At 36.4% G+C, this 15654-nt stretch overlaps 1 protein-coding gene across 1 annotated transcript; it reads left to right on the top strand.

Annotated features, from left to right (window-relative positions):
* The first annotated feature begins 2401 nt into the window (after positions 1-2401).
* LOC129244849 (lambda-crystallin homolog) lies at positions 2402-6472 on the top strand. The gene is made up of 3 exons (XM_054882735.1): positions 2402-2578; positions 5349-5730; positions 5790-6472. The coding sequence occupies exons 1-3, from the start codon at positions 2547-2549 to the stop codon at positions 6318-6320; spliced, it is 945 nt and encodes a 314-aa protein (XP_054738710.1). The 5' UTR covers positions 2402-2546; the 3' UTR covers positions 6321-6472.
* Positions 6473-15654: the final 9182 nt, after the last annotated feature.

Raw genomic sequence — 15654 nt, forward strand, 5'->3', positions numbered from 1 at the left:
AAAAGAAAAATCTGCAGTTGAAAATGCGAATGTGTGCTATAGGATGGCTAAAAAATAATGTTTTTTTCTTAAAACTGCACCCTAAAAAAATGTGGATAAAAAAATTATACACTTATTTTTTAAATTTATTCTTTATCTAACATTTACCTGTCGTCTACGACACAGATCGATATTATTTAAACTCCTCTTTAATTCCCTTCACAGTAACGAAAAATTAAACCCTCAATCCTGGTCTCAAAAACCCCATAATAATTTAAGATAGTTTTATAGGGAACAAAATTTTTAAATTCAAATTCAGATGAAAAAATTAAAAATAAAAATTTTTTATTTAAATTTTTTAGTTAAGAAAAATTTTTTGAATTAATTTTTTTTGCTTAAACTTTTATAAATTTAAATGTAAATTTTCATAAATTTTTTATAATCAAAAAAATTTAAATAAAAAGTTACAATAATAAAACAAATTTTTAAGCAAGTAAATAAAACAAATGTAATAATTTTTTTTTATTAAAAATTTGAAACAAAAAAATTCTACAAAAAAAACAATATAAAAAAAGTTTATAAAAAATATATTTATAAAAAAAATGAATATTATATATTTAATTTTCTTATTAATTTTTTTTATTTAAATTTTTATAAACTTAAACTTAAGTTTTTATAAATTTTTTATAATCAAAAAAATTGAAATAAAAAATTACGATAATGAAACAAATTTTTAAACAAGTAAATAAAACAAATGTAGTATTTTTTTTATTACAAATTTTAAACAAAAAAATTCTACAAAAAAAAATATATATATAAAAAAAAATGTAAAAAAATATAATAAAAAAAAAATATTAATATTATATTTATTAAAAAAATATTTTTTTATAAATATTGTTTTTTTGTAGAATTTTTAGGTTTCAAATTTTTAATAAAAAAAATTATTACATTTGTTTATTAACTTGTTTAAAAATTTGTTTTATTATTGTAATGTTTTATTTAAATTTTTTTGATTAAGATTAAGAAACTTTATTAAATTCTATTACTCATTTCCTTTTTATAAAAATTTTTTAATTGACAAAAAATTTTTATTAAATTTTTTTTATTTACATTTTTTTATTTATTAAAAATGTACTTAAATTTGATGTTTATTAATAAATTTAAATACCAAAAGAATGTATTCTGAAATATTTTCTAAATTATTAAAGTAATCAATTGCCGATATTTAATAACTTTTTTTAACTTGCCTAGTAATTTGTACTTTTTTTAGGCTTCTTATAAAAAAGTAGTTTTTACCTTTTTTTATAAAGTGTGGGCCATCATTTTTCGTCCAATTTTGAGGTGAAATTAAAAAAGAAGATTAAATAATATTGATCTGATCGGCCGTAGCCGAGTGTGTTGGTGTGTGACTACCATTAGGAAGTGTGTAGGTTTGAATCTCCGTGCATGAAACACCCTATTTTTTCTAATAGCGGTTGCCTCTTGACAGGCAATGGCCAAACCTACGAGTATATGTATTTCTGCTATGAAAAAGCTTCTAATAAAAAAACCATATCCCGTTCGGAGTCAGCACAAAACTGTAGGTCTCTCCAGTTGTGGAACAACATCAAGACACACGCCACAAATAGCAAGAGGAGCTCGGCCAAACGCCCGAAAAGGATGTAACCATACTTACGGGAAGTGGCGTTTTTTGCAGTGAATTTAATGGCAATTTTTAAAGCGTAAAGCGTTGGCGGTACGGATAAATATGAAATTAGTAAAACTAAAAAAACAAAAAAATACGTATTGAACGTTTTTGACCATGGAAATAAATTAGGTAACATTAATATAATTACATTAGATGGGTAACATCAATAATACAAATTTTTGGTTTGCGCCATCTTAACCTGCAGGGTGGTTGAGGCAAATCCAAATCAAAAAATAAAACGAATGGCTATGTATCATTAAAAATAGTTAATCTAAGTGTATTGCAGATCGGATTTAAAGATGACCACAAATATGTTGACCAGTCGTCGAGAAGCTTGCTGTCGAGGGGAGCACGAATTTTCATGTTATTGTGAGCAGATGAAGGATTCTTATTGAAATATATAGTCTCTAGAAGAGTTTTGACAAATATTATGAATTCCGTTTTGTTTTTATAGTCAAAACACGCGATTATCTCCTTATGACTATTTCCGTGGCAAAGCGATTTAAGTGGCGCAGCTCTTCTGCGCTGCTCTCGAGTCAATCAAGAAATAATACATTCAAAATATATCGCCTTATCAGCAGTTTTGGTCCACTACTCCAAGACTAAAGAAATGTTTTGCTCATTTAAATCGTCGGCCCTGTGTATACACTCATATTTGTATATGAAGAAAACTTTTATGCATGTCGCTTTAACTTTCTCCAATACAGAATTTTTAGTATCGAAGTGAACTTCATGGCGAAAAGAGGATTTTAAGCGAGCAAAATATTCTTACGTAGTTTTTGAATGTTGTCAGAATAAATAAACGTATATTTTCAAGTACTTACTCGTACATACATATATAATACATTTTGCAATATATTAAAAAAAAAAATAATAGAAAATGAAGAATGAAAAAATTGGAATTATCGGCAGGTGAGCTTGAAAAACTCAATTTCTCAACTGAAAATAAAACTATCAATAGAATTTTTTGAAAAGAAAAGCGACCTCATAAGCCTGAAAGTACATGACGAGTAAACCAGGTGTAGCGGAAAGCTACATTTTTACCAAAGTGGGTCAAAATTTCAAAATCTTAATTATACAAATTCCTATATTACGTGTAAAAAGTGTCATAAGTCGATTTCTGATAGAAATCTTATTATCAATGTTCTATAGCAGAATTCCACGAGAGTAATTTTTGTGAAACATTTTGTGGTGCCTTGTTTATGGGCCAATTTGACAACTTTTTACGAAAAGTCCAAAAAGTCATCGTCGAGTGAATATTTCAGGGCTAAAAAGTTGTATACAAATATTTGTCAGAATTGTCCACGAAACTTGCTGATAGTTCTCAAATACATGGAATTATTGTCCGCTATTTATTTAGGGAAAAATTACCTCGGATTAGCGGGCTGGATAAAGAAGCAAAGCGAATGGGTCTTGTGGTGAACGAGAACAAAAGGAAGTCCCTCCTGCCATCAAACAAATAGTCGGCGCACTTGCGTATCAGCACCCACGTCACTGTTGACAGTTATAATTTCGAGGTTGTAAAATACTTCGTCTATTTAGGAACCAGCATTAACACCGATAAGAATGTCAGCCTTGAAATCCAACGTAGAATCTCTCTTGCCAACAAGTGCTACTTTGGACTAAGTAGGCAATTGAGTAGTAAAGTCCTCTCTCGACGAAGAAAACTAACACTCTACAAGACTCTCATCATGCCCGTCCTCACGTATGGCGCAGAAGCGTGGACGATGACAACATCCAATGAGAGAAAGATTCTGCGCAAGATTTTTGAACCTTTGCCCATTAGCGACGACGAGTATCGTTGGCCATGGAAAAATGATCTGCATGAGTTTTATGACGACATAGACATAGCAGTTGCCGTAGCCGAATGCGTTGGTGCGTGACTACCAATCGGTAGTCACAGAGAGAACGTAGGTTCGAATCTCGGTGAAATACGAAAAATGAAGAAAAACATTTTTCTAATAGCGGGCGCTCCTCGGCAGGTAAAGGCAAACCTCCGAGTGTATTTCTACCATGAAAAAGCTCCTCATAAAAAATATCTGCCGTTCAGAGTCGAAACTGTAGGACCCTCCATTTGTGGAACAACATTAAGACGCACACCACAAATAGAAGGAGGAGCTCGCCTAAACACCCAAAAAAGGTGTACGCGCCAATTATACATACATACAGACATAGCGCAACGAATGAAGACCCAGCGACTTCTTTGGCTAGGCCATGTCGTCCGAATGGATACAAGCCCTCCGGCTCTGAAAGTATTTGTTGCGGTACCAGCTTGTGGTAGCAGAGGAAGAGGAATACCTCCTCTGGGTTGAAAAGATAAGGTGGATATGAACTTGGCGTCACTTGGTGTGTCCAACTGGCGCCGGTTAGCACGAGAAACAAACCACTGGTGCGTTTTCTTAAGCCCGGCCAAATTGTCTAAACGGTTATCGCGCCAATTAAGAAGAAGAAGTGGGCTTCCACCAACACCCTTCTATTTATGCAGCGAGGACTTGAAGCCTGAGCGTAATTCTGTCTCCTATGAAAACCGTTTTTCCCCATTGATTTATTCACCTGTGTGAGAGTTGTAGTTAGAGTAGTTCGATTCCGTGTTAGGTGAATTGTGCCTTCTTTTAATAAGTTTTGTCTGTTGAACAGCTCCTTCTTTTTGGTGGATTTCTGTTGAGTTGACTGAATGTAATTCACAGAAATTTACGCAGGTGAGGCGCACTGCGGCTTTTAAGTGAACTTTTCATCGCTTTTCCCGCGTATAAATGCATGTGGCATATTTGCTTCTTGTTTAGCCAATTTGACTAGATAAATGTGCGCTGTAGAGGGTTCCTCGGTTGAGAAAGTAATTATGTTTTATAGATGGACTGTTAAATGGGGAATGCTTTTCTTATGAAGAGCGGTTTTCTACTCCTCACAAATTTGTTCTATCGCACATTTTTTTATCGTTGATGGAATCCGACTGGATAATTGTAGTCCAAATGAGGCGGCTGCCGCAGCCGAATGAGTCGGTGCGTGACTACGATTTGTAAGACATAGATTTGAAACTCCAAAATGAAGAAAATGTTTTTTCTAATAGCGATTGCCCCTGGGCAGGCAATGGCAAACCTCCGAGTGTATTTTTGTCATGAAAAAGCTCCTTGTAAAAAATATTTGCTGTTCAGTGTCAGCTTAAAACTGTAAGTCCCTCCATTTGAGGAACAGCGTCAAAGCAGGAGCTCGGCCTGGCACCCAAAAATGGTGTAAGCGCCAATTATATATATGTAGGTATATACAAATGAGGCGCTTATAGGTATAGTCAATGGCTTCATTTTCTCGGTGGGTATTAATTTTCTAGATAGTTTTTCTTATAAACAGTCTGCGATAGACTCTATATCTTCTGCTGGGGGTTACGATAAAGCGCTCCACATCCCCTTGGAAGTCTCTGAGTGATTGTTTTTTTATTAATGCTGGGAGATGGTACTAAGAGGAAATTTTTGTACAGTTTTTACCTAAATAAATATTTCTATAGCTAGCGAGCTTCTTCATATTTTCCTAAGGATTAAGGTAAAACTTTCATTTATTAGCTCAAGTTTTGTATAAATACATTTTCACTCATTTGCTTTCATTTTCTTGTACATCCTCAGTGCTTCAATTTATTTGATTATTATGATTTTAAGCACAATTTTTCAAATACTAAAATTTTCACCCTCAGCGGCCTCATCGGACGCGCCTGGTCTATGCTCTTCGCCTCTGCCGGCTATCAAGTAATGTTGTACGATATACTACCCGAACAAACAACCACCGCCTTGGAAGAGATGGAGAAGGAACTCCACGCGCTTCATGCTAAGGGTGCACTTCGTGGCACACTCGGCCCAGTCGAACAATTTAAGTGCATCAGCGTCACCATCGACATACGCGAGCTGGTGAACAATGCCATCTATCTACAGGAATGCATACCCGAACGTATTGAAATAAAACGCGCACTCTATACGCAACTGGCTGAAATTGTGGGTCCGCAAACGATTATGGCCAGCTCCACGAGTACTTATATGCCGTCATTATTCAGTGAACAAATGCCGAAAAATCGAGAGAATGTGCGTCTCGAACGCTCTACTAGCTTTATTATACTAAAATTGTGTTTCACTCATTTCAGGTCGTTGTGGCACATCCTCTCAATCCGCCCTACTATATACCGCTTGTTGAAATAGTGCCCGCACCCTGGACTAAACCGGAGGCTGTGACTCGCACACGTCAACTCATGCTTGAGATTGGACAAAAACCGGTAACACTCTCTCGCCAAATAGAGGGGTTCGCCACAAATCGCATACAATATGCCATACTCAATGAGGTGTGGCGTTTGGTCGCCGATGGTGTGGTGAGTGTAGCCGATGTAGATCGTGTTGTAACCGAGGGCTTGGGCTTACGTTATGCGCTGTTGGGTCCGCTCGAGACAGCACATTTGAATGCTGATGGCGTAGCTGATTACTTTCAACGGTTTGGCGGTGAAGTTTATGCTGTAAGCCAAACTTATGGCCCGACACCAAAAATGGAAGCGGGTGAGACCTTGACGAAGATTGCCGCTGAATGTGAAGAAATGGTGTCGAGGGAGCAACTCATGGTGCGTCGCGAGCAACGCGATCAATTCTTGCGAGAACTCGTTGCGCTCAAGAAGCAATTGGAGTGAGAGGTAGTCAGGGAGGACAGATGATGTACGGACTTGGTTAGATGAAGAAATCTTAAATAATATAAAATATTTGTAAAGAAAATTGAAGAAAATTAAAGCAAGCAAATATTAGTTTGCCACCAAATAACCAAATAAAACTCGCAAACAAATGTTGATTTGCCAATCTTACTTTTGTACATCCAATCTATCCAATTATGAATGCAGAAGAAGCAGGTAAAAAGCAGATTTACATGCACATGCATTGAGGAAAAGCTCCTCACATAGACTCTTCAATGTATTATGTAAATCAAAGCACGCACTGATATACTTGAGTACTCGTGAGATGGCCCTGTAGGAGAAATGCGTTGATGTGGTATATATAGATACGGTTGCAGGTGTTGTCTACATTCGGGCGGAAAGTTAATAGAATTATTTAGAAATCTTCTTTATACACAAATTGTGCCACCAGGTTATTTTAAGAGTTGGGGGCATAGAACAAATTGGATTTAATAGCAGCCTCGTTTTTGGTGATTTAAATTGTTTTAATGATCGTTAAATATTTGGTTTTTGTGGTTTTATTTTGCGAGCTCAAGGCTGATTTAACACTAAAACTATAAATTCAATTATTGCTTATCGATATTTCGACCTCGATTAGAAGTCTTATTCAGAAACTCTTAGTGGTGCCCGGTCGTCGTTGTTTTATTATGAAACCGACTTTAAGCTCAGATTAGGTTAGGTTGAAGCAGTTGTCCACTGCGAAAGTTTTTATTTTTTTCGTGGGGACAACTAGCAAGCACACAACTCAGACAACATTAAATCCATTGTATTGTGCTCGGGTTCGCTTTTGAATTTTCTGTAAATCTACCTGACCTCCGAAGAAATCTGTGTAGATCTTGCGGTGCCAAGGAGCCAAGGTGATTGCTTCTTAATATATCAGTGCCAAAAACCTCAAGCCTGATTCGAGCGAAAGCCGGGCAGACGCACAGAAAGTGGTCCGCCGTCTTATTCTCCTCTGCACAAACTGGGCAGAGTACACTGTCGGAGATGTCTGCCTTTTCCATGTGCTTTGCCCATAGAAAGTGACCCGTCATCAGTCCAACCAGCTGCCTGCAGCCCCTTCTATTTAATGACAAGAGGATCTGGGACAGTCGATCGGACATGAGAGGCAACACCAGTTTTTTTCATCTGCAGCTTCTCTCAAACTGCTAAGATCGCTTGTGGGTTGAAGTAACTCGTTTGTTAACCGTGGCTTTGATGGTGGGAGAAGGGAGTGGCAGAACGAGCTCTGGGCCAAAGAAGTTGGCCTCAGAGCCGAGCCTAGCTAAAGAGTCAGAGGTCTCGTTACCCTCAATACCCACGTATCCCATGTAAGCATCAGGAAAATTATGTCTACCGACATAGTTCAGTATGGATTTACAGAACTCATCTACCTTTGAAGTGGTTGGAAGATTGTCTAAGGCCATGAGCGCTGCTTTGCTGTCACTGCAGACACATACAGAACTGCATTTCCACTTGTTTTCCAGAACAAGGTTCATTGCTTCTTCACTGTGGGATACACTCAGGCTCATAGTTCATTGAGATGCCGCGTGGGTACCAGTAGATTTTTTCATACATTTTATGAGACCCCTGATTGCCACAAAACTAAGATATTACAATTTAATCTAATATCTGAATTGGTGTACCTACCTCTGAGAAGAACAGGACAATAGCACAGAAGGTGCGGGAACGTCTCTTCGTCTTCCTCATCTAGACAACTGCTGCAGAAGTCATGTGTTTACACTCCCCATCCTCTGGGCGTGCCTGCCAAATAGGCAGTGCGCCGCTATAATGGAAATCAGAGTGTTAAGACTGTCTGCTTAGCTCGCCTTAGCAGAGATTCTCTGCATTTAATATTGAGAGTCGACCACAATTGCCGAGGGATTTGGTATGTAGTTTCATTAAGCCATGTTTAGTCACTGCTCTTACAATTTCCTCAAAGTTAAGTAGCTTACATGTTTGTGAAGGTATGCCCATATCCTTGGCTATGTACTCATCGGTCAATTTAGTGCCGAGCCTCGTTAGTTCATGCACTCTGCAGTTACCCTCAATGTCACAATGGCGTGGAACCCATGTTACCTTTAGGTGAAATGACTGAGCTATCTCTTTAAACGATGTGTGGCATTTCGTGGCTACCTTGGATATTGTCGACTGTTTTCTGAAAGATTCTATAGCCGCCAGGCTATTAGTGAAAATGCGGATATCATCTTCAGGTAACGTATCACACTGTACCAGTGTCGCGGCTTTCTTCGTTGCCATTAATTCAGCCTGAAATACACTACAGTAGACGGGAAACCCGAAAACTGAAGGGGATCCCAAGATGATCCTATGATAAAAAAAGTACCGGGAAGGTGATGTTGACTGTTTTCTTCGATTGCCCAGGAATAGTGCACCATGAGTACCTTCCATCGGACCAGATAGTCAATAAAGAATATTATTTATCCGTTTTGAAGCTGTACGTCACAAACGCCACGGAAATGTGGGCAAACAATTCTTGGATTTTGCATGATGATAACGCGTCATCACACCGATCCCAAATTGTGCTGGATTTTTTTACCAAACACTAAGGAAATACCACCGTGCAAGCACCGTGTTCACCTGATATGGCTTTCTCAAGTTGAAGTTACCACTTCGTGGAAGGAGATTTCAGTCTATAGAAGAGATCAAGGAGAATGCGGCGGAGGAGCTGAAGGCCATCGCTTCGTCGGCCTACCAGGGGTGCATGGAGGACTGGGTTAAACTTTGGCACATGTGTGTTGCTTCAGACGGGTCATGTTTTGAAGGAGATAAAATAAATTTGCCTGAAATTTAACTCTGTTTTGTTTTATTTATTTATTCAGATCATAGGGTACACCTCCGCCTACTCTGCCATTGAGCTTTGAGCCATCTGTAATATACTTATACATGGATGGACTTGCGCTGTCTTACATCGTCTCATTTCCACTCTTTCCTAGAGGATAAGAGGGTTGTGAACGGTGTAATGGCAAGTGTGGGCGGGAGTGCATAGTCCACCTGCCCGGGAAGAGCATTGAACTCAGGTTTTGAAACAATCTACTAAGAAAATAAGTGAAATAATACAGCTCCGGAGCAAATGTTTCAATATTTCAATGTACTTGATTATCATAAATATCGATATTACAGAATTGGGCTGACTTTGGCAAACCGTTAAGCTCATTTTGATGCTGAAGCACCGTGAGAGTTCATCCTAACCAAATGACTCTTGAGCTGGTTCACAACAGCTCGTTATAAGATATTTCAGAGGCGGAAGTGGCGCTAGTGTCTTTGAGTCTCATAACCGGCCAGATCGCGCCACATTTGCTAAACTTGGAAAATTGCAGAAGGAATGACATACAAACATACAATGATGCAGAGTCTGTAGTAGCTTGGGGCTCTGCCACTAAGCCAAACACTCTTAAAGCATTGATGAAATGGGCAGAAAGTCTTTATCGCGACCAACTGCTGTCTATGCTCGCGCACTAAATGTTGATACAGCCATCAACTGGTACTCTAGCGAAATATCTCTTGCTTTAGCTGTAATTGCGAGATGCTAAAGAAGAGGTGGAGATTTTCAGTTTGATTTCTGTACACTACTTTTTCGAGCGCTTGGACTGTCGATGTACCCTCCTGCAGTGGCGTTAACCTGATTTTGATAAGAGATTGTGCTGGTTTGGTAATAAATAGAGGGACGATTGGGAAAATGTTACTCATTTTTCAAATAAAGAATAGCTTTATTATGATCACATTTTTGGGAAAGTCATCGAATTCTCTACAGGGTGTTTTTGCGCACAGTCTGCTTATCTCTACACATATAAAGCTGCTGCTTCCTACGTTTTAAGCTTCACTGAGCAGAAGCTTACGAGGAGTGATGGTAGTTTTTTCTTCATATAAATATGAAATGCAAGGATAAATTCTCTCCACTGCGTATGAAACCAAGAAGTCTCTCGTGGAAAAGCAAATCTCTTTCGAGTAAGCGTCTTAAAAATACCAAAAATAACATCATTAGTACGGGTACTTGTTCCATTTTATTGATTAGCTTTGGTGCAATGCATGAAAGGAATATTTGATATTTAGTATGCATGTATGGGTGAGTTTTGCAAATATGAACGCATTTTGTGATAATTGTGTGTCTCATTTATATACAACGGCGGTGCTTATGGATACTTGTGTGAATGATAGCATTTATACCCGGTGCTTATCGAAATGAAAGCCATCGAGGAAATAAAAAAATATTGCATAAATGAAGGGATTGACAGAGTTTTCATGATTTTTTTTAATCTCGCTGTCAAAACTGCGTAATATAGACTCAACCCTCTTCTTTGAACCAGCTCGGTCATTTCGTAGTGGGAAAAAGTGAATGCGGAGAATGAGTTATGTGTTATATCAGCATTTCTCATACCGCTAGCATAATTAGAGCTTTGGCTGCTACTGCTTGCATAATTTTCTTGTATTTATGTGCTATGTATTTATACCCTGCAGTCAAATATATAGAGTGGGACATGTAAAATTTGCTTTTTGAATCGACTATAAAAGAAAAACTAATCAATATATTTTCAAACTTTTTTTTTTATTTTGAAGACTGAACATTGTCATTTATGAATGAGAAATAATATCGTTCAAATGACTGCCACGACTGGCTCTACAGTAGGCCATTCGATCAACCCAATTTTTAAGCACATTTTCGATTGTTTGGGCTCCAATTTCATGAATGGCAACTTCGATTTCGTGTTTTAAAGCATCAATCGTCTCTGGATGGTTCGCATAGCATTTGTCCTTAACGGCTCCCCACAAAAAATAGTCCAACGGGCTTAAATCACAGCTCCGATGCGGCCAATTGATATCGGAATTTCGGCTGATTATTCGGTTTTCAAAAACGGTAGCCAAAAGTTCGAGTGTAACTTTGGCAGTGTGACAAGTTGCACCGTCCTGTTGAAACCAAAAAAAATTCTTCAATTTTTGGAAACAAAAACTCGTAGAGCATGTCACGTTAACGCTCGCCATTTACTGTAACCGCGGAAGAAGAAGAAGACCCACCTCTTTGGAAATAGGTTTTCAATATTTCCCAATTTTGTTCAAGCGTATAGCGACCCATTTCGTAAATGCCAAACCTTTAAGTAAATTATGAACTCATTTGACCTGTCATTTGTGTTACCATTCTCAAAAAAATAGGTGGTTCAAAAAGCAAACGCTATATGGCCCACCCTGTAGTAGTTGTGAGCTATCTTTGTACAAATTGCTTTGCAGCTGAAGTAGCACATCTTAAATTTTTTGTTTCAATGCTTGCGACGGCTATTTTTAACATGGCGATATACGACGCAATGCCAAGTAGTATATCCATCCGCGTTATACCAGTTGAGGAAGTACCTACTAAACCCAAGCAACATTCTTAAGCCAGCTGGTGAACTAATTTGTAATAGTAAATAAAATTTTGGTAAAATTTACGTCGGAAATCACTGGTTTTGGACGAATTGCATAAGTTCAATATATAAGTAAATGAGGTATGTAAAAAAACCCCATGGTCGTTTTAAAAAATTTTAAAATGAGTATCTATTTCAAAAATTGATTGCTATGGGCTACATTTTTATATGTATAGGTATATGTTTTTCTTCTTTTTAACTTATTGTGATTTTATTCTTAACAGTATTGTATTGTTTTTTTAATAAAATATTTTTGTTTTGCATCATTTTTTCTTTAATAATATACAGTCTGTTTAATAACTATAGTTCAGGGACACATTGACAATTTATTTTATGGAAACAAAATGAATGCTCGAAATTCTTTTATATGCAAGAAAACACCAAATACCATCAGCAAAAAAAAAAAACTAACAAAACAACATCAATGCGAGTTTTGAGTTAGTTGAAACTTCCACTTTATTATCTTAGAACTCAATGGGCTATAAAACTGCATGCTCGAAATTTTTCCAAAAATTCTGATTAAAAAGTATAAAATCGTATTGAATTTTTTTATATTTTTTTACTTTGCAGAAAGCTTGATTTTAGTTGGAGAATCCACTACGACCATATCATTTTTAAATGCACTGAATAAATAAATATTTTTTGCATGGACCTATATTAGCCATTTTGCAACTGGTGCATTACTAGTTACTTTTAAGCTAGTATGATTTCTGCCAGCCAATTATTATTATTAGTATGACGAGACCTAGCACTGCGACCTGAAAGTTCAATTGCGGTTTCTTCATTTCCCCTTTCAGCTAATAACAGTTCAAGAATTACCAGCTTCTATCTCAGCATCACACTAGTTTATTAACTGGTTCCCAAAAGAGTAAATAATTCTGATCCAATTTGTGCTGAAAATCATCAGTTTTGGATGAGTTGAAAAGTAAAGGAAAAAATAAAATTTTAAGTTAATGCGTGAACTGAATGAAATATTTTTTTTGCGTGCAGTTCAAATTGGTCATTTTATAACTAGAACAATAATAGTCAGCTTAGCTTCCGTCATCTAATATAAATTCTTTAAATAGTTAACCATTACATCTGTGTTGACTCAGTTTATGAATTCCTGCCTCAGTATTATATCAGTTAATGAACTAGTTAAGAAAAGAGAAAAGAAAATTGACCCAATTTGTGGCGAAAATCACGAGTTTTGTACGAGTCGAAAAAGTAAACAAAAATTGATAAGTGAACGTGTCAAAAATATTTTATTATAAAATAATATGAGAATTTTTTTTTGTTTAACTTGTTATTTGATTTATTATGAATTTATTTTTAAAACTTACGTATTTAATTTTTTTATTCTATCTGAATCTACTTAAACAAAAGCGACTTGCAGTAAAAGTTGTTACATACTGTTATTTAAATATATAACAGCAAAAAACAACAAACGTAAAACATTTTTTTTACATATAGCTCCAATTGACCATTATGTAACTAGTACAAAACTAGTCCCATTTGAACTAGTATGATACCTGATCCATAAAATATCTGTACGTGAATAACACTGTGCATGAACAACAACAAAGCAACTTGAAATAAAAGTTCTTAAATACTGGTATTTAAAAATATAACAAACAAACAACAAACGTAATAATTTTTTTTTACATATAGCTCCAATTGAGCATTGTGTAACTAGTACACAACTAGTCCCATTCAAACTAGTATGATACCTGAGCCATAAAATACCTGTGCATGAACTACAATGTTTACTGAGCAGTTAAGCTTTTCATGCATGGCATATGTGCACACCTACATATGTATATGTATAGGTACACACTTATATCCTTTTCATACAAATATATGTTACTTCCCTGCGTATATTACAATTTCACATCCTCTTATACCTTTGATTATATCAGCTCTTGAAAGGCCGCGGGCACTGTAGTAGTCATATTTACCTTAATACAAACAAAGATATGTATTTAAAAACACACACATAGCAAAGTTCCACCCTCTCTAGCGCCACTCAAGAATGCATAGTTTGCAAACTTTTCAAAAATAGATGGAAAATATTGATTTGGCTTCAAGGTAAAAATTACTTACAAGCGAGTAAACTTGAAGCCACAAAGGCTGAGTGAACTTGTTAGCTGCAAACAACGAAAAACACACAAATATACAACAACTACAAGGCTGTCGCTGTGTACATATTTGTGTTTGTGCTTAGATATATTTTTACACTTAACTATGCTTGTGTGCTATTGAACATTGATAAGCGAAGTGCCTCCTTATTTGTTGCGTTACACGATCGCATTTGCATAGAAATTTACGATAATGCATTCGGCGAGCACACAAACACAGAGAGTAATAAATGGGAGGGGCGAACTACATAGTTAGTGTAATACTCGCATCCATTTGTGGTGGCGGTGCATAAATAGCGTACGTGTCTATATTTATTACTTTTCAAAAGGCCACTGACAATATAAATTATGCACTGAAGTGAAGCTACTGATTAACAAAGAAAACTTATTAAACGATGTTCTGCCCTGGGTGAGATGAGTAATGAGATGGCATGCAGTTCTTTAAGTAAGTAATTTGATAAGCAATTTAATAATCATAACTTGACTAACTTCTAGCTATAAAAAATTTGTATAGGCTTCTCGTAATAAACCAGTGTCTTATGTAAACTTCGAAGCATTTCACGAAGATCATCAAATATGTCTCTATTACACCAGTTGATGAACTACTTCATAAAAGAGAAAACTATTGGTCCAATTTGTGCGAAAATCATCACTTTTGGACGAGTTGAAGAGTAAACAAAAATTTTAATATGAATTTTCAAAAAAAATATCAGACACAATTTTTTATTATTGATTACCGCAAGAAAAGCGAAGTCTTTCGCTACTTTGGTTTCCAATTACATTTTTTACTGCATCTTTACTGTTTATAAAAACCAAAAGCGAAGCGTGACCCATGGCGTAGATAAAATTCCTGTTGACTGGTCGGCAGGAGTTGGTTCTTAGTTTCCTTACTCATTGTCCTTTTTAATTTATTTCATACAGAGACGGTTCCTTCCAGAGTCATGAACTATACCCTGACAGAGTGCAATAACGCAAGATCGAATAAATTCAGAAGCTCCAATATTAAAGTAATGAAATCTGTGACTCGAAGTCCCCAAAATTCAGACGGCAACACAAAGCACGAAGGCGTCATTGTATTAACATTTTTTGGAGCACGAATTCGATTTATCTTCCTAGAGTCAGACCAATGACCGGTGGTGCAGATATAAATTATTCGAGCCTGATGAAATTGAATAGATCTGGTTCATCTGGATGTACCTTCTATTCAAATATGAACGAGACGGTATCAATAAAACGGTCCGCGGATGACATATGGCAAAAATAAATTTTTTGTTTTTTGGTAGGACTGTTATAAGCTTACATAGCAAATTTCAGCGTGATATTCGAAGAACACACTCGAGCTTGACTTGTTTACAGTAGCACAGAAAACAAACTATGTGACATATCACGCTGAAATTTGCTATGTAAGCTTATAACAGTCCTACCAAAAAACAAAAAATTTATTTTTGCCATATGTCATCCGCGGACCGTTTTATTGATACCGTCTCGCTCATATTTGAGTAGAAGGTAAATCGGTATGGAGAGAGCCTGCTTAGCTAAATAATGTGCTCAATATGCTCTGTTATAGGCTCATGTACCCTAATGTATGATAAAAAAGTGTTGAAAAATGTCCCTGTTTGGGTGTCGTCATGCTGAAATTATGGTGATTTCAATCACATTGTATTTGAGGTCCATATTGGGTATTGGACGTCATTTCGTCGAGTGCTTGATTTATTGGAAATCCTATTGTCGTAACGCTTAACGAGCGGCCGCCGTAGCCGAATGGGTTCGTGTGTGACTACCATTCGG

The sequence above is a fragment of the Anastrepha obliqua genome, chromosome 4, assembly GCF_027943255.1.
Source record: "Anastrepha obliqua isolate idAnaObli1 chromosome 4, idAnaObli1_1.0, whole genome shotgun sequence".
In the NCBI taxonomy this organism is placed as follows: Eukaryota; Metazoa; Arthropoda; class Insecta; order Diptera; family Tephritidae; genus Anastrepha; species Anastrepha obliqua.